General features: G+C 40.1%; 1 protein-coding gene across 3 annotated transcripts in view; it reads right to left on the bottom strand.

The window, feature by feature from the left end:
- The window catches only part of DYRK1A (dual specificity tyrosine phosphorylation regulated kinase 1A), a 146,261-nt gene that overhangs the window by 93,269 nt on the left and 26,425 nt on the right, over positions 1-26,567 (bottom strand). For all 3 annotated transcript variants that reach the window (XM_019655772.1, XM_019655769.1, XM_019655770.1), the window contains exon 2: positions 3,894-3,978. In XM_019655772.1, coding sequence (XP_019511317.1) covers positions 3,894-3,903 — 10 coding nt within the window. In that variant the 5' untranslated portion in view covers positions 3,904-3,978. The remainder of the gene's footprint in view (positions 1-3,893; positions 3,979-26,567) is intronic.

The following is a 26,567-nucleotide window of genomic DNA, read 5'->3' on the forward strand; positions in this document are numbered from 1 at the left end:
ACTCACGGCAGCCCAGCTCCAGGTTGAGCTGTTGTTCAGCATCTTAGCTGTAGAGGGCGGTGTCACTGGCCCTCATATGTGGGATCCAACCGGGGCCCTCTGGCGTTGGTTATGCCAGCTCTTAACCAACACACCACTCAGCCAGCCCCCAAAGTGTTTTCTTTTTACTCTACTGGGTTGTCGGAAAAGTCATGACATATTTTGTCTATGTTTTTCAAAGGTCATTTATTCATATGAAGAACAAAGATCAATGATATATTGCCCGTTTTGTTCGATAACCTTTTGCCATTTTTCGGTGAGCTTCATAATTCTTCATTAATAGAAGGATCTGTCTTTATTTGTGAAAAACTGAACAAGGTGCTGATTTACAGCCTCATCTGAATTGAAAGCTATACCATGCAAGGAGTTTTGAAGACAGTGAAACAAGTGGAAGTCTGACGGCACAAGGTCAGGCGAGTATGGTGGGTGTGGCAACACATCCCATCCCAGCTCCAATAATTTTTGACGGGTGATCAAACTTGTGCGTGGTCTCGCGTTGTCGTGATAAAATACAACTCATTTACAATTAACAAGCTCTGGACGTTTCTGGATGATGGATTCGTTCAAACTGTCCAATTGCCAACAGTACACATTCAAATTGATTTTTTGATTCCTTGGTAGGAGCTCAAAAAACACGATACCTTTAAAATCCCACCACACTGAGAGTACAACCTTCCTCTGATGAATGCCTGCTTTCGATGTCGTTTGAGGCGAATCGTCACATTGGGACCAAGACCATTTGCGCACCACATTGTTGTCAACAATCCAATTCTCATCACCAGTTATCAGTCACTTCAAAAAAGGATCGTTTTCCTCACATTTAATGAGCATATTGCAGATGTTTACACGCGCAGTCAAATGAACTTCTTTGAGTTCATGCGGAGCCCAAATATCGAGCTTGCTTACCTATCCCAGCTTCTTCAGGTGGTCGTGAACGCTTGAATGATGAGTGTTCAATGTTTCTGCAATCTCTCGTGTCATGTAACGTGGGTTTGACTCGATCAATGCCTGTATTTTGTTGTCATCAACCTCGGTGGGCCTCCCTGACCGAGGAGCGTCACTGAGATCAAAATCACCAGCATGGAATTTCATGAACCATTGTTGGCACTTACATTCTTGTAGAGCATTGTCACCGTAAATTTTATGCAACTTTTCACAAGCTTGACATGCGTTCTTCCCTTTACAGAAGTAAAACAGTAAAATATGGCAAAAATGCACAGTTTGGCCTTCCACCTTCAACTTGTTGTAAAATCTCCAAAACTCAACCAAATCGCTCAATTTTTTTTTAGAATGCAGCTAGAACTGTCAGCTGTCAAATGACATAGCAATAACATCGATGCAAATGACTCTAGTACTTTCAAAAATAAACTAGCGCCATCTGTTGCAAACATGCGTCATCATGACTTTTCTGACAACCCAATAAGATGCCTTTAATCGACTAGGTAAGTCTTAAAAATGTATCATAAACATCTATTGCATCATTTGTTTATATATCTGCCCCTCCTCCCACTGAAATGTTCCTTGCTTCTAAGGCACAGGGATCCCTCTGGGCAGAGTACCTATTACAGCACCTGGTAGAAAGCAAATGCTAGCCAAATAAATGTTTTGTCACAAATGATCTTTCTTCCAAAAAAAATTAAGAAATCCAATTTTACCTCCTTTATATTGTAATTTTATATTAAAATACGCAAAAAGACCCTCAAATTAAGCAAGTACAGGAACACCTCTATACACATGTACTAGAGATACATCCAAGTTTAGCTCTGGCTTGGTGTTCAGTGAAAATCTGTTACTAAGCTGTGGCTTTTGAAAGAGCAACCAGTCAGTGCCTACTTCAACGTCCTCCCAGCACCCCTGAACCTGAGCTTTGTGCCTTGTCGATGAAATGGCAGGAGAGTGAGGCATCAGCACATCTAACTGACATAAAGTCAGCGCCTGGGGAAAACAGAAATTCTCCTTCAAGTGCACATAAGAATCCTAGAAATAACTCTCCCTGGAAAAACTCCTTATGAGCCTTTTTGTGGTTCGTTCCATCAGCTACAGTGGAATGAAGGTGCACACGGTAATACAAGAGCAACCTGCCACACTCAGTAATGGTGGTTATGAAGCTGTTATTTCATGTTCAAAAACAATTAACTCCAAACTGTTAAAAGGGAAGTAGAAACTGTATTGACTCTTTACTTCGTTTCATCCATAAGCTTTTCAAGAGAGAAAACTCATGGAAACTCATGTCTTATGAAGGTAAACTAGAATTAAAATAGCAGCTTATAATCTTCAAAATTATTAATACTCATGAATAAATCTACGAGATACCCAAACACACTACTCCATTCCTCTGCTGAGCTCTGCTCCAAGGGGCACCCATTTGGCAGAGCCGGGGTGCAGTCCAGTGCCCAGGGTGCGGTCCCCCAACTGAAAGGCCTGAGAAACTGTTCCTGCACCAAGAGGCCAAACTTACAAAATCTGACAACAAAATCTTCATAAAATTCTAACATTCCTTCTGTAAATATTCCCAGCTCTCGATGACGGTGATGTTCAGCCTCAGTATTATCACACTGATTTTATCAGCCACCCAGCCAGACTGTGTACCTGGTGTCCCTCCAATATGTCACCAACCTGAGAGCTAGTGACGGAGATGATTCGTCAATCACCTTTTACTTGTAAGAGAATTCCAATCATAATCTGTGTCCTCCCTCATGAATGTGAAATATCGTTTCATCTATAATATGCAAATATATTCAAGCACATTTCTTCATACAAAATGGTACACCGGAGATATTTTTTAAATCCCACTCTAAAATCAAAAACATAGTCATTTTTTTCCTTTTAGAAAACAAAGGTCACCAAAACCAAAAACCAATCACAAACACTTTAACAGCTACACCAATAATGTAATTAAATATCTATCCAAGATTTATGTAGTTACTTATTTTCCAGTTAAAGACCACATTTTCAAACGGCTTATAAATATAATCAAATAAGACTGTCTCTGACAAAGTCTCCAAATATAAGCCACTTGGTTCAACAAAAGGCCACATCACCTGAAACTAATAAAAAATTAAATTTTAAAAATGCCTCACTATTCGGCCTCATTTAAGAAGACACAAGTTTAAAAGTCAGTGACACTTTATCCATTATCTACACTATATTTTCAAAAGTTAGCATACATTAATTAGCCTCAATTTTTCCATATATGAATTAAGATCACCTAAATTAATTATAAAGCAGTCAAAAATATTCTTTAAAAAATGCCTTCATACTGCTTTTCCTGCATAAATACAAATGACTGACAAAAGGATGAAAGGGAAGGAGGGAGGGAAGAAAGAAAAAAGATTAAGAATGGAGGAAGGGATGGAGAAAGGGAGGGAACAAGGAAAGAAAAAGCAAAACCCCAGACCGTTTATTTTTTACAGGAATCATACATATAAGTGTGATATCCTTAGTCTGTCAGTCTTATTTCTGATACATTACTAACGCCTACTCCCCATGCCTTTTAAAAGATTTGCTCTATTCTAACAGTGATCTGAGGGAAACTTTCAACCATAAAGGTAAACATTTTGTTTATTTTTAACAGAAATACTTCAATTTTCACCAAAGTATTAGCCAACCATCCACTTTTGAAAAGGTCAGGTACTAGCAATTATAAGCTGTATTTGTATTCATACCACTGTAAGTCACTGATTATCAAACTGATTCCCAAAGTTTAATAAATATCCCAACTATCTTGGCATTTACTGAGCTAAATAATTCTCCCCACTAAAGTTATCAGAAAGCGTCCCCATTCAAAACATACCACGCCGCGCCCACATTCCTTCAGACAGCCCCAGTTTACTGTATTTTAAAGCGTGAGTCACCTGTATGCATCGTCTTCTTTCAAGTCTCATATCATCCTGATGGGGTGGGGGAGGGAGAGAGGAGTCCAGCAGCAAAACTACAACACTGTGTGAAGAAAAACAGATCATGATAAGAAACACAGAGCAAGACAATCACCCCTAACTGAGGAGCATCTCATGTAACCACAGTCCCCAACACAGAGATAAAACTAACGCAAATTCATTACTAACATTTAAGCTTACCTGAAAACAATTTTCATTAATGAAAATCAATTAGATATAAAATATAAAGTATTCAATTGTCAGAGAGAAAAACATTTTAAAATCTACCTATTACCAATGAAAATTTCACGCATTTCTAGGTATGAAATTAAACAGTCACTATTTCACTATTCTATATGGGGAGGAGGGGGTCATCTATATTTTGTAATCTCCATCAATTCCCAAATCAGTATAAATGTGAATTCACTTTTCATCATGGCTTACTATTGGAGGTAATGAAAGTTACTTGATCGGAAAGATGACATGTCAATCGACCAATGTGACTTGTACATGAAGTTCTGACACCGTTCACAACGGCTCCCCTAAGCCCACAAGCCCTCGTTTGCTCTCCGAATGGCTTCTCTTCCTTTATTATAATTCTTTTACTGTACTTCCTACTTACTGCTTCCAATGATCATTTCATAATTGACCAGCAAATTCCATAAGGACCGATGGGAAAGCAAAAGAAAACTCGTTGCTATCAACTGAGAGCACATAACAGCAAAGAGACAAAGACAAGCACAGGCTAAAACCTAACTTACAAATGAGTTCAGTCGAAAAATGTATTTTTAAATTATACTATAGAATTCAATAAGTATTCCTAATGAAACACTGGTGCTTATGTTGGCTAAATTCCCAGGCTAGCCAGAAGAAACCTACTGATCCCCAAAGATACTACTGGCCATGGGCACTGGGGGCCCTACAGAACAAACACAGAAAGGTAACCAACTCAGCATCCTTTCTTTATCTGGACAAATTCTAAAGTAGTTTGTTTCCTCTGTTAGCATTCTCTCAATTCCTATTACCTGTAATTCCCTACCTTTTATATTATGGCATCCCAATCATCCTGCTTTAGTAATAATCCTTTCCCCTAAGTATGCTCCTAAATTATCATCCAAAGCTCCTACTGCCTCAGTGTAGTTCATTTCAGGTATGTGATAGGAAGAAATCAACTGGGCTGAAATAATTCACTTTAACATTTGCAATTTTCAACAAGGAGCTAGTTAGCCCAGATGAACTCCTAATTGGTAGAATTATAATAGTGTTGCAAAATAAAGTAAAAAAAAAACTACTGAGGTAGTTAGAAGAAAAACATTTAGAGACGTGGGTCATAATATAGATTTGAATCTATATTTATTGCCCCACAATATTTGGTTTTCATTTATTCCTCCTACTTTTGAACTCACAGGTTCTTTAAAAGCTGTAAGTCTGTACTCCAAAGAGCAGCAACCAGAAGAGGAGCGCAGGGGCACGGCTTTACTCTACATTATTTGTAAATCAGAAACTGCTTGTCTCTAAATCATTACCTATATTCCAGATTCCATGCCTGTAAAACCACCTTTCCAGTTCAGATGCTGCTATGGGATCAAGTAAAACCCTAAACATGGGACCAACTGGTACCCAATTTAGGGTGTGTCTGATTAGATGGATGGATGAACATTAAAATACTGCATCAAAATATTTTACTTGCAAAAATAATATTGGAATCATCAAGATTAAAGAGTTTTACTTCAGGGCCGACCAAGTGGCTCAGTTGGTTAAGAGCTCGCTCAAGAGTGCGAGCTCTGAGCAACAGGTTCGCTGGTTCAATTCACAGCCCAAGCTTAGCTGCCAACAGGTGGCAGGATGGCTCAGCTAAAAAAAAAAAAAAAAAAGTTTTACTTCATAGTTTTCTAACATTTCCCCCCCATATCATGGACCACGGGGAAAGAAAATATAAATTAAATTTCTAGCTATAAACTACATATTATCAAATCCTTTAGGCTCTGAACGTCACAATAGGAAAAGATATTACTGATACAAAAGCACTTTATAAGAAGAAAGCTGACTCAAATAAGACATTAGTATTCATTTTATTTTATTAAAAGTTGTTAGAAATTAGCAGCTTATTTCATAACTGCTGAGATATCTGAAGGTAAGGAATACAGGTGGGCCCAGTGGCACAAAAGATAATGTATCTGACTATGGACTGTCTGACCATGAAACTGACATCTTTCAGAAAAGTCATCCATCAATCAATACTCATTTGAAAAGCAGCCTTTAGCAAAGGGTCAAGCATCTCTACGAGTTACAAAATTTGCTGCTGACATATGCAGCAACTAAACTATCATATACTGAGTATGATAAACTCCTTAAGTCTTGACCTTGGATTGCTTTAAATAACAATTCTAGTGATTATTCCACATATTCTTCGGGGTGGTCATTTTTCACACACACCAAAATTATTTATATCAGGTTGAGTTTTATGACAAAAAGTAGATAACAGCAAACACCAAAAGTACTTTGCCTCCTACAGATGTAATTTTCTCTCTAAAGCCTAAAAATCCAGACAAGTTATATGAAAAGAATAGTCATATTTTAAATCTTTCTAAGAAAAACGTACAGTGAATTTTTCATCTTTCTCCCCACTAATGAAGTCATTCACAAATTCTGGAGCAAACATTAGATGCTAATGAAAGCATCTACTTACTACCCTTACCAGAGGAACTTCCCACAATCCTGAGAATCTCTTACACTGTTTCCGCTCACATTTTGCCAAAGGCAATATAATGGTCTATGAGCAATCTAGGAACTGAGCTTAAGTGGTTTTGAGGCTAAACTTACAAACCATCTCTTAGTTAACCTAAAAATCACTGCATAAAATTAACATACAGCACATCTTCAGAGAGAAAGAAAAGGAGAGGGGAAGAAGGGGAGACAGAGAGAGGGGAAGAGGAGGAGGGGTAATGAGAGAACATCAAGACACCTAATTTAAAAGCACTGGCATACTGAGATTTATAAAATTAGTATTAATCCACAAAGACCAAGAGTGGCAAAACTGTGATTGAAATGACTACATTAACATGATATGGGAAATCCAGATTAACTCAGGAGTTAGTGAATTAAATGACAGGTATGACGTTTTCTCTAATGTTACAATGTTTTGTAATGACACAAAACTAAAAATCATATTTGGTTTCAAAAAGTAGAAGTATTACGAGCAGCAGGTGAAAAAAATCAGTATACTATAAGCTTCAGAAGCAGTGGTAGGTACTGTTTAATTTCTCAAGCTGGGAGGAAGTACACAGGTTGTTTTCCATTATCTTTCAATTCTTGTATGTATATTTCACAATTTAAAAATTTTTTCCCACAGGAAAAAATAATATAACGTACAATGGGATTTAAAAGGACAATTTAGATAGTTCAGAAGATTCCAATTAAGAATAAGCTAGTCCACCACCCCCAAAGAAGAATAAGCTACAAAAATGAAATCAAGGAAATCTAGTGGATAGATCTAGAATGTGATTCCATGGATCACAATTACAACGTGAGTATCTAAAAATTACATACTGAGACTTGCTTTCCTTATAAACTTCTGCTCATTTACACTAACAGATTAAGAAAGCAACAGAAGAAAACATCTTCTTTTTCTAAACAATAATTTTAGAAATAGATTTTATAGAATTATAATATCCAAAGGAGTCAAAGGGAAAAGAACACAGAGAAATGTCATGGTTTTGATACCTAATACACAAGGGAAAAAAATCTATAACTCTAATTCCTAATAAAATAATCAAATGACACAGAAAGAAAAAGTATTTTCATTAACTGGGGGTTTCAAGCGGAATCCTAAAAGATCCAGAATATTTATGAGTTCCCCCAAAACCCGTCAGAAATAGTCACAAAAAAATTAAAAATGCAAAAACCCACAAGACTTTAGAATGTGATATCAAATCAAAATTATGAGTAAAACCATAGGGAAAAGAACATTTGCGGAGCACTTACTATGCACCAACCACTGAGCTGAGACTACAGACCCTGGCACATTTAATCTCTGAGCAGCCCTACGAGTGGGCAGCGGTATCCCGATTTCATCAATGGGGAAAGCGTGGTCAGATGGACTAGCCAGCTTGGCCTAGGGTCATGGCCTGGGAGCTCCTGTCCCCCACCAAAGTGCCTATTTTCCAGCCCCACCAAAATGCCTCTCATTCAGATCACTGAAATGGCTCCGAGGCAAGGGTCTGATTTTGGACCCTGAACTCACTTTTCTACCGCAACCATCCCCAACATGAAATAAAGCTCCTAAGTAGTACATTAATTGTAACGGAAACATTAACTCTCCCCAAAAGTTAGCCTAGCAAAGAAATTTTGATTACAGCATACAACAGATTGTTATATAGTTCCCTAACAAAAAATTTTTAAAGGAGACAAAGAGAAAGGAGGGTAAAAACCAATAGTAGTAAAGTCATTTTTACACTAAGGCCTTGGGCAACATAAAAACATGAAGGATTCTAAACCTGGGTCTTGAATTATACAACTAACTCCAAAGGCCTGTTGGAAGTGCGGGTAGCTGAGACAGGTGTTAAGGGGGTGGAAGGATATGAGTCTCATGAAATTATATGAAAACCCCACCACCCTCCCTGAGTATGCACTGACGAGAAGGTTCAAGAACTAAGAGCGGGGGGGGGGGGGGGGGGGGGGGGATACATATTGCCCAATATTTTTGCCACCTCAAGCATCAAGTTATTTGGCCTCTCTGGGACTATATCTGGGCTCAAATGAGACAAAATTAGGCACTGTGTATTTGGATACAGCAAGAATTCCAGGAAAACAGGAGGGAAATACCGTATTTGCCGGCGTATAAGACGACTCGGCGTATAAGACGACCCCCTAACATTTCCACTCAAAATACAGAGTTTGTTATATGGTCGGCTGTGTGCGATTTTGCGAGTGTGGTAAAATCGCATAACAGCAAAATCGCATAACAGCCGAGCATACACCCAGCAGCGCTGCTGATGCCTGAACGGTATGTGGAATGAAGTGGGCGGGCATCGGGAGGCCACTATGGCACGGGGCAAGCACTATGGGCAGTCTATCTGAAGTGTACCTGGCATATAAGACGACCCCCCACTTGGAGGCATATTTTTCAGGGCCAATCGTCTTATACGCCGGCAAATACGGTACCTCATATGCCTGTTCTCTGTAACAATAATGCAATGACAAGTATCTTTCCAAAAACCGGAGGAGAGAGACTAAAATGCTCCAGGGGTGAGTTATGGCTAATAAGCATAAAATACAGAACCCTGTCACTAACTCAAAATACATAAACTAACACTGATACTCCATGTGGCTTCCTATGCTTTGTCTTCCTCTGAACGTGAACACATAGGATTTGCACAAGTTTTATCAACCTTCAAGTCCATCAACTTATTTACATGTATTCTCTTGAATTCTGAGTGCCTCAAACATGAATTCTCGGACCACAGAACTTCTCAGGAATCCGACTCCCACAACAGCAGGGACTGCTATGTGGATAGCAGGAAACACCCCTGTCAGAAGCAGCCCTAAGTTTCCGTAGGCTCATTTCTAAGACAGCTGGTTTCAAGTCAACATCAGGTACTTTTTGAGTTAGATGTGGAAATAAGCAGACTTTTAAAAGCGAGCTGGCCTCTAGCCCACCTCTCTCCATAGAGGTCAGGTCCACATTTCGAAGCCCACTGAAAACTGAGCTTGAATGTCTCCGGTATCACTGTTTCCCAGCTATTTCTGCATATGAGATGTCTTATCTTTAATGGACACATATTTCCTTTAATTCACTTAATCCCCATAAATAATTATGGGAGGTAAGTAGCACTAGTATCCCCATTTTACAGGTGAGGAAACTAATGCCCAGAGAAGTAAAGCGAAGTCATACATGAAGAGATACGATTCAAAGCCAACCAAACTGACTTCAAAGCCGCTACTCTCAGGGCCCACGTTAAACTGACTTTACCATCTCCTCATCTGTCTACCCTGCTCAAAAAAGGGAGAGAAGACCAGGCGGGACAGGAAATAATCCACTTCTTGTATTCTCAGTCCTTGTTAATGGACGTCACCATCACCCCAATCTCCCAAACTAAAACCTTAATCATCTAGGACTAGGACCTCTTTCCCATTGCTCACCCCACATCCACAAATTCTTGTGTTGGATTTCACCTCAGAAAAGTCTTTCAAAATGGCCTCGTTACCTGTTTCGGCCACTCCTACCTTAGAGCCCTCCTTGTTCTGCGTGCACTCCCTGCTCGAGTCTACCCATTCCAGCCCATTCTCATCAGAACTGTATGCCTTAAAAACAAAACCTGTCACCATTCCAACCCAGCTATGCAATTTTGTTGTTCAGAAGCTAGAACTAAACAATGATAGTCTTCTCTCCATTTAAAATTTAAAACCTCCAGTTTTTCTCCCATCATTTATCTAAAATAAACAAGACTATTTTCTGATTATAAAATATTACATGTTCAGGGCCGGCCGAGTGGTGCGGTGGTTAAGAGCTGGCTTGGGATGCCAGAGGGCCCCGGTTTGGATCCCACATATGAGGACCAGTGACACTGCCCTCCACAGCTAAGATGCTGAACAACAGCTCTACCTGGAGTTGGGCTGCCATGAGTCCGCGGCGCCGGCGGAGGCTGCAGCCCCTGCTGCAGTGGGTTGCCATGGGCTACCATGTGTAGCGAGCAGCCAGCGTGAGCGGCCAGCAGCAGCAGTGGCCGGCCGGCCAGAAGCTGGCGACTGATCTGCCTCGCCCAGGAAGAGCACAATGATGGTGCCAACTTGGGCCAGTGAGGCAATGTCCTCCACAACTAGACCGAAGAAAAAAACGACAGCAACTTGTCTGTTCCCCTTCCCCCAATTCCCCAGCGCTGTTCCCATCCCCCAATTCCCAATAAAAATCTTCAAAAAAAAAAAAGTACATGTTCATTACTTTAAAAAAAAAACTGGAAATGAAGAACTGAAAGTCACACAACATTCCACCATCCTAAAATAATAAATCTCTGCACTTATTTTTATAATTTTACATCTTTACATCAACAATTTACACTTGCACCATTTAAAACACAGTTGTATAATACTCCATTGCAGATTAAGTTTCCTTTAAGCAAATACCTATTGGGGGGTGTTTGGGTTGTTTCTAATTTTTCACTACCATAAATTTTGAACCTTGGAGTCTGCTTTTCCTCACATGCTAATTGGAATCCAGGGCAAAGTAATATGAACAAAACACCAAGATTTTTTAATCTCTTCTGTTGTTGTGCTTCTTTAAGATACTATATCACCTACACATAATGACCTCAAACTTTCTATTCTTCAAATCAATCCCAATTCATAAGAGGAATTAAAAAGGAGCAGCCCAATGACCTCTGCATGCGCTCAGAATCAAATAAGGTCGTGCTCCAATGCTCGGTGTCGTCCCTGATTACATTTCCCTTCCGAGTCTGAACATCGGGGGTGATCTCCCTCGTGTGTGCCTTCCATCAACAAAGCTCTATCTGTCAGACAGAAGACACTTAGGAAGAATATGTTCAACCAATAGCCTGCAAACTCTTGTAACTAGTGTCGAAGAAATGCATTGAAAAACCACTCTGCTCTCCCCCTTCTGATAGCACTGATTTTTCTAAACAGGATGGTCTAAAGTATAATACATATACACATATAATTTTATTTATAAAACGTACATTATATGTAATTTACATAAATTCATGCATACATATACTTAGCTGATAATATGTACTTTTATACATAATTATATGCAATTTTATAAACCACTGCTTTTAATTATCCTTGCATTTCAAAAATACAGAATAACAAGGCCCAGAATTAATGAAAAACACACACTATTTATTAACAGTTTACATTTTCCTCCATCAAGCCTATTACTTCTAAGAGTAGTAAAATGAGTTTAGTTTTACTTGTTTTGTCTGCTACACTTTTGTGGAACTTACAGAAAAATGCTACCTCCTCAAAAATTCTTAAAATGAGTGGTCTTACATTGCAGTGTACCAGTTATCCTCCAAATATTCCATGTCTCTTACTTTTAGCCCCAACCTAAGGTGTTACCTCCAGTTCCCGGCCCTTCCACTCATTTCTCTATACATCTTTCCCTCCAAGAGAAATACTTCAAAGGTTTACTGCGAGCTAATTATTTGGACCCTTCCCTCTGCCTCAACAAGCTGCTGGATGTTATTCACAGTGTCACAATCCTACCACAATTCACGCTGCCTTAAAAAAGTGCATCCTCACCCCTTCCTCACACCACTCACCTTTCCCTCTCTACTCCCAGCACCACCATTCTTCCAGGGGGTTCTAGAAACTGCTCACTTAATCTACTCTAAGTGGTCTCACTAAATCCTATTCATCTGCAAAATGCCTTCTGCCTTTCCACTCTTCTCCAGCCCACTGCAATCACCTTGATCCAGGTCCTTCTTTCCCACTCGGTATTCCAGATGCCTCCTGGAACCTAGCATCTCTTAGGCCTGATGGTGTCTGTCAGAATCACTAGCAGAGGTTCCTAGACCTAGACTTCAGACTCCACTCGGAAAGATCCTGATTGGGAACGCATGCAGAGGGATCCACGGGTCTGTTAGGGTTTTGGTTTTTTATTTCTTTTTTAAACAAGAACTTTCCGAAGATTCTGCAACAGTACCAGGTTAGGAAACTACACTCCTTAAAAGTAGCTCATCCCTTGTCCGAATCCATCTCCAATATGGTTGCCACACATCTTCCTGAAGCACATGACTTTTAACCTGGATTTAAACACTCTGTGACCTAGAAACACTTATCATATCTAACTGCGGGCGGGCATAGCCATCATCCCATGTGGGGGTCGAACCAGCAGCCTTGTTGTTAAGAGCGCACGCTCTGTCCACTGAGCCATCCGGGTGGCAACTCAGCTCAAGGTGCTGAGTTCAGTCTTACTTGCGGGCGGGCATAGCCCACCATCGAACAGGCAGTCTTGTTGTTACACCAGCTGAGCCATCCTGCCACCTGTTGGCAACTCAGCGGCAGCTCAGTTCAGACGCAGTGTCACTGGCCCATGTGGGAATCAAACCAGCGGCCCTGTTGCTCAGAGCTCAACCTTGCCGTAGCAGCATTTATTGGGTCGTCGGGAAAGTCATGACGTATTTTTCTGTTTTTCAATGCGAAAATGCATCATGACTTTCTTGATCACCCAATGTATATATCATGATTGCGGCCCTAACCCCACTTTTCCACGAACTGTAGGTGAGTAACTGACTGTGTGCATGTCGGCACCTTGCCCCAGCAAGTGGGAAAGCCTGGTTCATCTCGCCCTCCAAAAAAGGCCAGTCTCCTCAATTGTAGCCAGCTCTCGGCAGAGGGGAGAAAGAAACCCATAAGCATCAAACTAACTCATCTCCTAAAACATCTGCTTTGGGTTGCTTTGTTCAAACAAATGAGTTGAATTTTTTAAATATTTAAGATGAGATATTAATATTAAGCATAGTTAAGTCACACCTGCACTCTAATGATGGAACAAATGAGTTTTCTGTGGGTTAGCTCTATAACTCATTTCAACGCAAAAGGCACAAAATCTAGTATTTTTGCTACAGAGAGCAATTGTTATATGAGCTAAAAATATTTTAAATAATTATCAACTCTATATAAATAGCCATAATCAGATAAAATGAGCATAGTTTGGGCTGGGGTTTTTTTCCCATTAAATACCAAGCCTGTTTTCTAAAAACAATATTTTTAAATGTGGTATTACTTTTATTAAAAATGTTTTTAAAAGAAAAAACAGGTGGGCAAAATATTGATCACTGCCAAAGCAGGGGCTCATTATAGTATTCTATTTCTGTATATGTTTGAAGTTTTCCATAATTAAAAGTTTTTAAGAAATAAACTGTTTTTAAAAAGTATTAGAAATACAATTATTTAAACTATAAAATAAGTGAGCAACTTGACAAAACAAGCTAATTACAAGAAATCTAAGGATTCATTAACATTTTATGACAAGAGAGCTTACAAACATACCATGACTGAACAAAATTTACATATTTATTCTTTTGTTTCTCTTTGGGGAGAAGAGAAAGGCATTAAAATAGATTGGGAAACTATTTTCCATAAAACCTTGTTTTTGAATCACTAACAAAGATTTGCCTATGTAAGCTTTGGTTTCTATAAAAAATTTTCCAGGGCATTCATTGTGTTAATAAATGTACAGTGTGATGTGAAAATTCAGGGAGCTGGGGTGAAATTCCCTTTAGGGTGTCATCAGCTAGCTTTGTGGAATCAATAAAGAGCAAACTTCCAAGTGCCAAAGTCCACAAGAGAGACAGAGCCCACTACGAATTTCAACAGATTACATTCTCTAGTCACTCTTGAAGGTAAGAAAATTGAACATTTTAACAACTTACCCCAAAATTTCCTTTTGCTACCCAAAGTCATATTTGATTTTTAACTTCCTATTTTTCATATTATACACCGTATATTTTCTATATCTAACAGATTAATTATACAGTAACATTGAAATTATTATCATATTTAGAGCTAAGAGATCTTAGATTTCATTTCATTCAAATCAATCCTTTAGCAGACTGGAAACTGAGGTCTAGAAGTTATGTGCCTTACATATGAGTAATCTGAAAGTAAAATAAGCAAAGAAAAGGTCTGATTATCAAACCAATGAAAAAGCAATATACTGAATTGCTATTTTAATTGAGCATTCAAACTCCACTGCTACACAGAAGCATGTGCAAATATTTATGTGCATAACCAGAACATGTAAAATAAGTGTACTTATTTATAACTGAAAATACACAGAAAAACGTCCAGAAAGATAGCTGCAAACCTTTAATAGCAGTATCTCTGGTTAGGATGATGGGGCTGAGAAGGTGGTGGTGCAGGAGTGGAGAGCAAGTTGAAAGAGGGACAACTACACATTTCTGTATACGCTTCACAAGTACCATCACTTATGCCTATGGAAACTGAAAAATAATATTAAATAACTGCACATACACAAATAATCTCCTAAAAATCAGATAATGTCATGACATGAATAGATTCAAAGTCATCATTCATTTCTTCAACAACTATGTGTTCAGTACTAGCAACAGAACAGTAAGATTTACTGTGACTGTGCCTGCCCTCAGGGAATTCACAGTCCAACAGGGAAAACAGACAAAAATCACACTATGATGGCAACCGTGCTGATGGTTATGAAGGAAAAGTACAGATTGCTAAAAGAGAATATAACAAGGGGAACAAATTTAAATTAGAAGAAAGAGGAATATCAGAAATAATCTTTCCAAGAATTGGACAGGTAAGGCCTGAATTTGCAGTCTTTATTTCTGTAAGGCTTCTTAAGCTCCTAATTCTTTGAATTTCTCAGTCCACATAAAGAGAGATGGTGGGAAAATTGGAAACTCCTGAGAAAGTAATAGATGGGTGAGGATATGGAGTGCCAAGGAGACAATGAAAGACTAAAGCAACAGTGAATGGATGGCTCCGAATAGTATGTCTCACAAATGGGATCAACTGACTTGCTCCCTATAGTTCAAGAAGACAGGACTACAAACCAAGAGTAAGTAGAATGTTACAGGAGAACAGTTGGAGGGCAATGAATGCAAGAACCAAGGCATCCAATAGGACTGCAGCTTCCTGCATGGCAGCCTCCAGTCACTGCACGTTCCTGCAAAGCCTGGGACCACCAGCATCTGCGTTGGCCAGGACTCCAGTTGAGGAGCTGAATAGAATAAAAACTTTTTATTATTCCCACAAGTAAAAGAGAACTAGTCCTGCCTGGCTGTGCTCAGCTGGGACATAGATTTTTTTCCTGCCTTTGAACTCAAACCAAAACATCGGCTCTTCTTGAATCTTGAGTGTGCTGTTTTTCAGACTAGAATTTAGACCATTGGCTCTGGTGGTTCCCAGGCCTTTGGACTCCAACTGGAACTACACCATCAACTCTCCCAAGTGCAGATCTTGAACTTCTCAGCCTCCATAAGCGTGTGAGCCAGTTCCTTATAATATATCACATATCTCCTATTGGGTCTGTTTCTCGGTAGAACCCTGACTAACATACATCTTAACATTCCTTTCCCCCTTTTCAAGACTAAGTATCACACCCTAGAGGACAGCCTACTCCAGACCAACAGTGATGTGTAAAACCAAACCCAGACAAGACCCACAGAAAGTCCCAGTGGAGAAGTCATGTCTCACACCATCTTAGAGGGGCTAGAAGTCACCTGGAGCTTTCCATAGATCTTGTGTAGTAAAGTATAAAACCAAACCTATATAAACACAAGGTGACCAGCCTTCTACAACAAACGTTAATAATCTTTTTTTTTAAGGATTTTATTGGGGAATTGGGGTAGGGAACAGCGCTGGGGAATCGGGGAAGGGGAACAGACAAGTCGCTGTTCTCCTGCCCCCCAGTCCAGCTGTGGAGGACTCCGCTCCACTGGCCCATGTTGGTATGATCACTGCGCTCTTCGCGGCTGAGGCTGATCAGTCACTGCCCATTGGATGCCGGCCACTCACAGTAGCTCACGGCAGCCCACTGCAGCCCACGCCGTCACCGGCGACCCACAGCAGCCCAGCTCCAGGTGGAGCTGCCGTTCGCCATCCTACTGTAGAGGGCGCGGCGTCACTGGCCCATGTGGGCTCTGAACCCACAGCCCTGCTGCCCAGAGCTCGCACTCCCAAGCCAACTCTCAACCAATGAGCCACTCGGCCGGCCCAACAATCTTAAAAAGAAGAAAACATGGTATTCAAATAAAAAACTAGTAAATAAGCGATGAAACAGAAAAATGTGAACCACAGTGAAAGAGGAAAAAAGGAGTCAATAGAACACCAACCCCAGGATGGATCAGATGTTTGATTTAGTCAACAAAGACTTTAAAGCAGCTATTTTATACAAAGAATTAGAAGATATGTTCAAAAACTTTAAGGAGAATATGTTCTTTAATGTGTGAACAGAATGTCTCAGCAGAAAAATAAAAACTACCCAAAAAAAGAACAAAAAGGAAATTCTGAAAGTGAAAAACATAATAACTAAATGAAAATTCTACTGGATCGATATAACAGTATATTGAAGATGTCAGGAAAACAACTCAGTAAACTTAAAAACAGATCAATATAAATTATCCAACTAAAGAAGAGAAAGAAAAAAGACTGAATAAAAAATGAAGAGACCCCTCAACGACTACCAGAACAGTATCAAATGTTCTAACATGCATGTAAATGAAACCAGGAGAAAGTGAGAAATGGGCAGAAAAATATACAGAAATCATGAAATTATAACTACACCCATCTTAGGCAAACAGCTTAAAACCAAAAATAAAAAGAAAAATTTGAAAGCAGCCAGAGAAAAAAAGCAACACTCTAGTCCCTCAGTATCAGCAGGGCATTGGTTCCAGACCCCACCACACACACACACACCAAAATCCACAGATGCTCAAGTCCATTATATAAAATGGTGAGAACAATGCATACAGTTGGCCCTCTGCATCCATGGATTCCCAACCTCAGATCAAAACTACAGTTTTCTATCTGTACTGGTTGAATCTGTGGGTGTGAAATCCGCAGATGTGGAAGGCCAACTGTATACATACTGAAAACAAAACAGTAATCACCACTGACATCGCATCAGAAACAATGGGAGCTAGAAAACAGTGGGAGCCCACCATTAACGTGCCGAATGACGAAAACTATCAATCTGGAATTTCATATCCAGTGAAAATAACCTTCACACACAAAGGTAAGATGAAGGCATTTTCAAGATTAAAAAAAAAAAAAAAGTCTGAGAGGATCCTTTGCCAGCAGACCTGCACTACAAAAAATGCTAAAAAATGTACTTCAGACTAAGGGGAAATAATAGTGGATGGAAACGCAAATCTATATAAAGGAATGAAGAAAGCCAGAAATGGGAAATAAGTAGATACATTTTCATAAATGAGTATCTTTCTTTCTCATAGTTTAATTTAAATATTGTTTAAAACAAAATTAATTGTGTTGGAGTTTAAAACATGCTTAAAGCAAAAATCATAATATTGTAAGATAGAGTTTATAATGTAAAATATAGCATATGTAGGAGAAAAACCATGGCAACAGTTGCACAAAGTGGGAGTAAGGTAAACAGATTGACTGTTCATGGTTATTAATTTGGGAAATGGGGAATGGGAAGTGGCAAGTGTCACTGACTCTAAATTTTGGAAAATAGGTATGTACTTCCCTCAAAATACAGAATACCTTTAGAAGTTCCTGTAGAGAAGAGCTCATATACCATAATTATAAACACACAAAGAAACCCTCCATCACAAAAGAAATTCAGCAGAAAAACAACGAATTTCATACCCAAGGAAGTTAAAATAAAAGGACTCTCTGAAAAAAACTTCAAAACATGTATCCTAGGGGTTGGCCAAGTGGCGCATTGGTTAAGAGTTGGCTTGGGACACCAGAGGGCCCCGGTTCGGATCCCACATATGAGGGCCAGTGACACGGCCCTCTACAGCTAAGATGCTGAACAACAGCTCAACCTGGAGCTGGGCTGCCATGAGTCACTGGCGACGGCGTAGGCTGCAGCCCCTGTGGCAGTGGGTTGCCATGGGCTACCGTGTGTAGCCAGCAGCCAGCGTGAGCGGCCAGCAGCCGCAGTGAGCGGCCGTCCAGAAGCTGGCGACTGATGTGCCTCGCCCGGGAAGAGCGCAATGATGGTGCCAACTTGGGCCAGTGAAGCAACGTCCTCCACAACTAGATTGAAGAACAAAAGGACAGCAACTTGTCTGTTCCCCTTCCAATTCCCCAGCACTGTTCCCATCCCCCAATTCCAATAAAATAAATTTTAGAAAAACATGTATCCTGAGATGTTTAGAAAAATAAATGAAGTCTATTTTTTAAAGGGTGACCAAAAAATAGGCTGGTTCAAAAAAGAACCAGGTATTAAAATTAATACACAAGCACACATTTATGTTCATGACTGGCTCATGACTGCAAAAACCCTCCGTTGGCACCTTCCATTCTAAGTGCGAACATCTTTTCTTTTTATTAACAACACTGTTTAACGTGTGCTCATCTTATTAAAAATAAACTATATTAGATCAATCCAAAACTAACTAGCTAAAATAAAATATAGCACAAAAAAGACAGTCTAGCTTATAACACATTTTCAAGTTTGATACAGCCAAGTAACTTGAGAAAAAGTAATCACAGAATATTTTTCACTACTCTCCTACAATCTGCACACCTTCTCACAGTCATTAAAATTCCTAGATTGCTAAAATAAGTTTCAATAATGTGTACCATTTTCCTAAATTTACTCATTTTTAATGAATGCTTGGTAAAAAATTACCACTGCCAGCTTGAGTCAGCCCTAAAAAAACAAAAACCTCCATTATTTAAAGACAAGTACCTCAAAAACCATTGTCATAAATAGTACTAAAATTTGGGGAGGTGTTTCCCAACTTGGATCCAAAATTTGGATCATCAAACTAACAATGAAGTTACAAAATATATTATGAATTCTTACTATCATTGAAAATACACTTATATCTAAAAGTTACTATTTCAGAAGCAACCTTCCTACTCTTCCAAATAATTTACAGACGTGTAAGTTGAAACCCCCCCAAAAAATATATATATATATATCCACATACTATCTCTGGGATCTATAGATGCTATCGTATTTGGAAAAAGGTTTCCATCATCACATCCCACTTTGCAGATGCGATTATGATTAAGGACCTTGAGATGGGGATATCATCCAGGTGGGCCCTACATGCCATCACAAGTATCCTTACAAGAGAGAGGTAAAGGGAGATTTGACTCAGATAGAAGACAGGCAATACACCATAGGGAGAGAGAGAGTTTCAACAGTGACAAGGCCACAAATCAAGGGCTGTCGGCAGCCACAGCAGCCACGGAAACTAGAAGAGGCAAGAGCAGGCTGTCTCCTAGAGATCCTGACGAAGCCTGTCCCAGGCCCTGCAGACGCTTCAGATTTAGGCTCAGTGGCACTGATTTCAGGCTTAGCCTCCAAAACTGAGAGAGAATCAATTTATGTTGTTTTAACCACTACATTTGTGGAGATTTGTCACAGCAACCACAGGAAACTAATACAAGGAGATAAAAAAGCCATTTTCAAATCTTCTTAAAATATGTAAATTCTACAAATGTCACTGATAAAAAACGCTCCAATCTGTATCTGTATTCTTGGATGATGCAGGAAATTGTGCTTAATTTATGTCAACATCTCACTGGGAATGATTTGCAGTCTTACTGCTTTCTGAGTTCCTTCAAGCTTTAAAAAGACAGAACCATTGTAAGACATATCCCTTAAAATCCTCATTCATTCTCATGCTCAGTGAAACCTAACACTGAGCTATCCAATAGCGAACAGTTCAAGAAAGTTCTCACATATTCTACCGCAAACAACCAACGTTAAAATGCCAAACCTCAACGTCAATAACATTGAGGACACAAAGTGTGCTTGTCTACTTTTCACTACTTTATCCCTAACATTTGGTACATTATTTGTCAAATAAATCAACCTTTATATTTCCTGTAAAGATTCTGGACTAACAAACACTGCATGTTTTCCATACCACTCTCCCCCTTCCTGTACCCTGCAGCTTGACAATGAACCTGCAGGACTCTATCCATAATATATATCATAGTGGGTTAACAGCAATCCTACCCTTGTCAAAACCAAGGCAAACCTAAGGTGCTGAAAGGGAGGAAGGGTCTGGTATGTCCTGCAGAGCTGTTTCACCAGGAAAAGCCACTTACGTGAACATCTATGTACAAACCAGATTGGGCTCCCACATTACCAACTGCTTTTACATTTAAAAATCCCATGCTCTTTCTACTACAGGATACTGCCTCTCTCAAGTCACAGAGCTGTTGGAATTGATGAAGGTGACAAAAAGCACCTAGCACATGATTTGTATTATCAAATTTAGATGTGCTTCCCTTTACTTCAGGGAAGGGATGTATCCTTAACCTTCAAAAGCTTCTCTATCATCTTACTTGCTCACAAAGTCCAGCGACTGCACTAGGACCTAACAGGCTGGTCCCTCTGGGGTTAAAGAAAAAGGGAAGTCACTCCTCCGGTCTCAAGCTGTGCTCTTCACCTCACATGACCTCTCCCTTCCTCTGAACTGGTGCATCATATTCAGAACCTGACTGGTTATGTTTGTTGGATTCATTCTTTAAAAAGAACGTGTTATGAACACTGTAATTTGTTTTTAAGTCTTCTCTACTAGGTTGTAACTTTCTTATGGGCAGACTGTCTAATTCAGCCTGGCCCAGCCAAGGTGCAAAGCAGTTGCCCACATAGCTAGTAACACTGAGTATATTTAACTGAAGTCGTCAGGTTGACACATGGAATCTTAAAAACACATGTAAAAACAAAAGTGTGTAAATTATTTGGTTTGTTCTGCTACTGGTAGTTACGCTGGGCAGATAACTTTTTCTGAATCCCTGTTCAATTATGCAAGATTAAGAAGCTAGATTTCTACCTTATAGTTATGTCCCAGTTTACTTCTAAACAGGGATAACAGCTCTCACATTTTAGGACTGTTGTGCAACTAAATTAGCACAATACCTGGCACAGACTTGACTTATAATACCACCTAACATTTTATAGTACTTTTTAGTTCATGAAACAATTTCAAATACAATTCATTTCATGCTCTCTGAACCCGAGGAGACCAGGTAGGGATAATTTTGCACCTTCACATGGGAGGCGACTGAGATGTGGTTCCCATGCCACTGACAGCTGCAGCACAATCACCCTCAAGGGCCTGTTAAAAATTCTGGTTCGGAATCATCAGAACCTCCAGAGGGTAGGGCCTGAACCTGTATTTCGAACAAGAGCCCCAGGTGATTCTGACACATGGACAAATTTAGGAACGTGTGATAAAAACTGAGAGCCCAAGAGGCCTGATGATATTTAAGGAGGCGCTTCCTTTCATTGGACTAGTTTGCCTAGTGAGCTCCGGGCTGCTCCTCTGGAAAACAGAGGTCGCCTGTGACTAAATGTGTACCTTGGTGTTTCTAAGAACACAGAATTCTGCAAAGATTAAACAACTCTTACCTGGCTTGTACTTTTTGAGGAGACAAATAATCAGTAATCCAATAGGGCTGGTTAGTTTTACGATTCTAATTAATTTCAAAACTTGTCTTTTGATATACTCTACTTGGCATTTTAATCCATCACTTGCCAAAATAATTTACTATCTCTTTGTAATAATTATATAATGTTTGCTAAACAAAAACATTACGTTAGAAGATTCCCCTAAAATTATACTAAGAAAATTTAAAAGTTTCCTCTATACTATTTGTGACAGAGACGGCTAGTCATCTCTCCTTACATGGTAATTGTGATCAAGCACATGACTGCCCAGCTAGGTTACACTTCCCAGACTCCCTTGCAGCGGGGTATGGCCATGTGACTAAGTTCTCATTAACAGAATGTGTGTGTGGGGGGGGGGCATGCCACTTCGGGGTCTTTAAAACATGGAGTGTCTCTTCCTGTGAGCCAGGCAGGGCCAACACAGACGAAGATCATATTCTAGGGTACCATGGAACTAGACAGAAAAAAGGTGTGTCTCTAAATGACAGACGGAGGTAGACACACACACACAACCCCGCAACCTCAGCCTCACCTTGAGATGATGTGCTTGGAGGCAACTAACTGCTGGCTCTCGGTTAGAGCAGCTTACCTGTGTGCCCTGGTACGCTGTCATGACAACTGGAACTACTTCCCCCTCACAAGTGCATCAGCTGAGGACATTTCTAATGTGCTGACAATATTTGATAATAAACTACTGGACCCTGAAGAGCTCTTAAAAGATCATCTACAAAATCCCTCAAGTTTACAGACAAGGATACTGAAGTCTAGGGAAATTTAAAAACATGGCGGGTCAGAGGAACACTGGGCCCAGTTCACTTTTCCTTCAACATTATGCTGTAGACTAGATTCTAAAATCATAGAAATGAGAACTACATTTTTCTTAAATAGTCATTAGTTTGGATTAGTTTCATTCATTGATTCAACAAATAATCCACCCCAGCATCTGTCAGTAGCCAAGCAATGTTGTTTTCAGGTAAATGCAGCTTCACAGAGGCCTTCAATTTTCTGGCTATGCTATGCCTTTACCTCTCCCGAGCCGGGACAAATTACACAGAAAACAAAACAAGTACAAAGAAGTTAATACTACCTTGAAGGACCTAGAATTACTCAAATCAAAATTTGGGCATTTTGGCCGGCCGAGTGGCGCATTGGTTAAGAACTGGCTTGGGATGCCAGAGGGCCCCGGTTCGGATCCCACATATGAGGGCCAGTGACACTGGCCTCTACAGCTAAGATGCTGAACAACAACAGCTCGACCTGGAGCTGGGCTGCCGTGAGTCACCGGCGACGGCGTAGGCTGCAGCCCCTGTGGCAGTGGGTTGCCATGGTCTACCGTGTGTAGCCAGCAGCCAGCGTGAGCGGCCAGAAGCCGCAGTGAGCGGCCGTCCAGAAGCCGGCGACTGATCTTCCTCGCCCGGGAAGAGCCCAATGATGGTGCCAACTTGGGCCAGTGAAGCAACGTCCTCCACAACTAGACTGAAGAACAAAACAACAGCAACTTATCTGTTCCCTTTCCCCGATACCCCAACGCTGTTCTGCCCAATTCCCCAATACCAAAAAAAAAAAAAAATCCCTAATAAAAAAAAAATTTTTTTTAAATTGGGGCATTTCTTTATAGAAGGTAATATATTGGAAACTTCTCTTCTACTTCTCCCACTACTGCCTTCTAAGAACCCCCATCCCCAAACAAGCTCAAAGCAAAGAAGGAAGCCAACAAATCCAGGTAACCTTATTCGCTACACTCCTTCCCAGAGAACAGGGCACCTGGGGCCCTGCCTTACAGCCCCCACCCCACCCCAGGCAGACAGAAACACCTCCTTTCCTGGGACATACAAGAGATCCTGTTGAGTTGTATGTTAACAAGCTAGAGAACATGAAAAGTTTTTGCTAATACAGTAGTTCCCCCCTTAACCGTGGATTCACTATCTGCAGTTTCAGTTTACCCATGGTCCATCATGGTCCAAAAATATTAAATGGCAAATTCTAGAAATAAACAAGTCATACATTTTAAATTGCATGCCATTCTGAGTAGCATAATGAAATCTCACGCCATCCCAACATATCATAAGGTATTTTGAGACCACATATCCATAACTTTTATTACAGTATATAACTGTCCTATTTTATTAGTTATTATTAGTCACTTTACTGTGCCTAATTTATAAATTAAACTTTATCATAGGTATGTACATGTAAGAAGAAACACAATATACATAGGGTTCAGTACTATCCACAGTTTCAGGCATTTGCTGGGGTCGTGGAACGTAGCCCCCGCGGATAAAGGTGAATAACCATGTAAAGCCAAGTTTTCCAAATTCCAGAACACAGTCCATCCTGACACTGTTCTGTTCATAAGGATAAGATCTGCTTGGATGCAAAACACCATAGAGTCAAACGCTTTCACCCTCTAGATTTTTAAAAGGAAAATCCATTTAATGTAGGTAAAATCTTACTACTAAAAAAACATTATCCAAATCACAGGTTTCCCAGGATGTGGAAGTAGCACAGGTCTTGTGGGGCAGGTACTATGCCAGAGTAATTCTTGTAAGACAATGTTTGTCAACTTTTTTTCATTATTCCTATCCCCAGGAGAAAAAAAATTAAATTTCTCCTTGACAAGAGAAATTAAATATTAAAGAATAAGATTTTGTCGGGCAGGACTGACTTATGGAGGGGCCACAAACCACTGTAATATCTATGGTATTTCACTTCCCCACACCAACAAACAAGTTTTGCCCCCTTGTAGAGTGATATCACCCCCATGGAAACTGTATTTATAGAATCTCGAAATGTGGGCCGGTCGAGTGGTACGCTGGTTAGGAGCTGGCTTGGGACGCCAGCTCTGGGCAGCAGGGCCCCGGTTCAGATCCCACATGAGGGCCAGTGACGCTGCGCCCTCTACAGCTAAGATCGTGAACATGTGGGAGCTGGGCTGCCGGTGAGTCGCCGATGACAGCATAGGCTGCAGCCACTGCTGCACTGGGCTGCCATAAGCTACCGTGAGTGGCTGGTACCCAGTGTAAGTGGCTGGCAGCCAGTGTGAGCTGCCAAGAGTTGCTGTGAGCGGCCGTCCAATGGCCGGCAAGAGGGTGCCTCAGCCGGGAAGAGCGCAATGATCACAATACCAACATGGGTCAGTGAAGCGACGTCCTCCACAACTAGACTGAAGAAAAGGACAGCAACTTGTCTGTTCCCCTTCCCCGATTCCCCAATGCTGTTCCCCTCCCCCAATTCCCCAATAAAATCTTAAAAAAAAAATAAAAAAAGAATCTCAAAATGTGATCCTCAAACTTCCCCTCCCCTAGACCCCTTCCAAGAGATTCGGATATGCTAAGTCTGGGGTCAGACCCAAAAATCTTCACTTCTTATTATGCTTTCCAGAGGGCTCTGGATGGATATGGTCTATAGTCCATAATGTTTCTGAAATATCTCCATTGTCACACCCAAGCCTAGTACCAGGATGACCTCAAGACTGAATCAAGGTGAGAACTATCTGAATAAAATGAAACACCGTCACATCCAGGGCATCAGACAGGAGATCTGTTTGAGGGAAAAAATGGAGTCTTGAGCTGCAATTACAAAAGGTCTCGGCTTGTCCACCCTTCCTTTCTCTTGTACAAAGGACAATCACAGAATTCGTAGCGGAAAGCTTGAGATTTTTCTTAAACATTTTTTTCCAGCTTTACTGAGCTATGTTGAGATGTTTTATGGACTGTAACACATGACCCAGAAGGAGGTTTATGTCATTTATTTCACAAAGCGTTTGTTTTTGGTTTTGTTTTTCCTCTTTTTTTTTCACATTCGGGGTTTTTATCAATTTAACTTTGTTCCAAGTTACACCTAAGTTAAATTACCAAAGTGTTGGTAATTTAACTTAGGTGTAACTTGGAACAAAGTATCCCATAAAGTACTCAGTATCTCTTTTTCCCCATCCCCAAATCTATATTTATAAACCTTCCCAGAAGTACCAATCCACAGTTTAACTGAATTTCACAAATTATACTAATATTATACAGTTATCTGAATGTAGTTATAACAAAAAGTTAAGAATACAATTACATCATTGCATTACAAAATTAATAAGCAGTCAAGAGTAGATAATAAAAACAAACAACAGAAAAGTCATCTTTTTTCCTTTTTCCCCTTCAGAATAATACATGGTTCATGTAGGGGAGTGTTCCTTCATGGCCCCAAAAAACCATGTGGAAAAGCCACGTGGAGGAAGATGTCCCCAATTCCCTGACCATACACACGTGAGGAAAAAAGTCATAAAGTCATCTGGGACTTCCCAGTCCCAGCAGAGACCATGCGGAATGGAGGCAAGCCCTGCCCAAATCAGACAACTGTGAGCAAAGACATAGGTATCACTTTGAAGCCACTGTTCTGCCATCGTTTGTTAAATAGCTAGAATAACCCCAGCATTTAGTAAGCAAACAAGCATGGAAGAAAAATTGCAATGTACCTGTTTGTAAAATGTTTAAAAGTAAATATTCTACATCTTCTGAAATATAATATCTTCCTGACCATGAAAAATTCTGACATAT

The sequence above is a fragment of the Hipposideros armiger genome, unplaced genomic scaffold (assembly GCF_001890085.2).
Source record: "Hipposideros armiger isolate ML-2016 unplaced genomic scaffold, ASM189008v1 scaffold_246, whole genome shotgun sequence".
In the NCBI taxonomy this organism is placed as follows: Eukaryota; Metazoa; Chordata; class Mammalia; order Chiroptera; family Hipposideridae; genus Hipposideros; species Hipposideros armiger.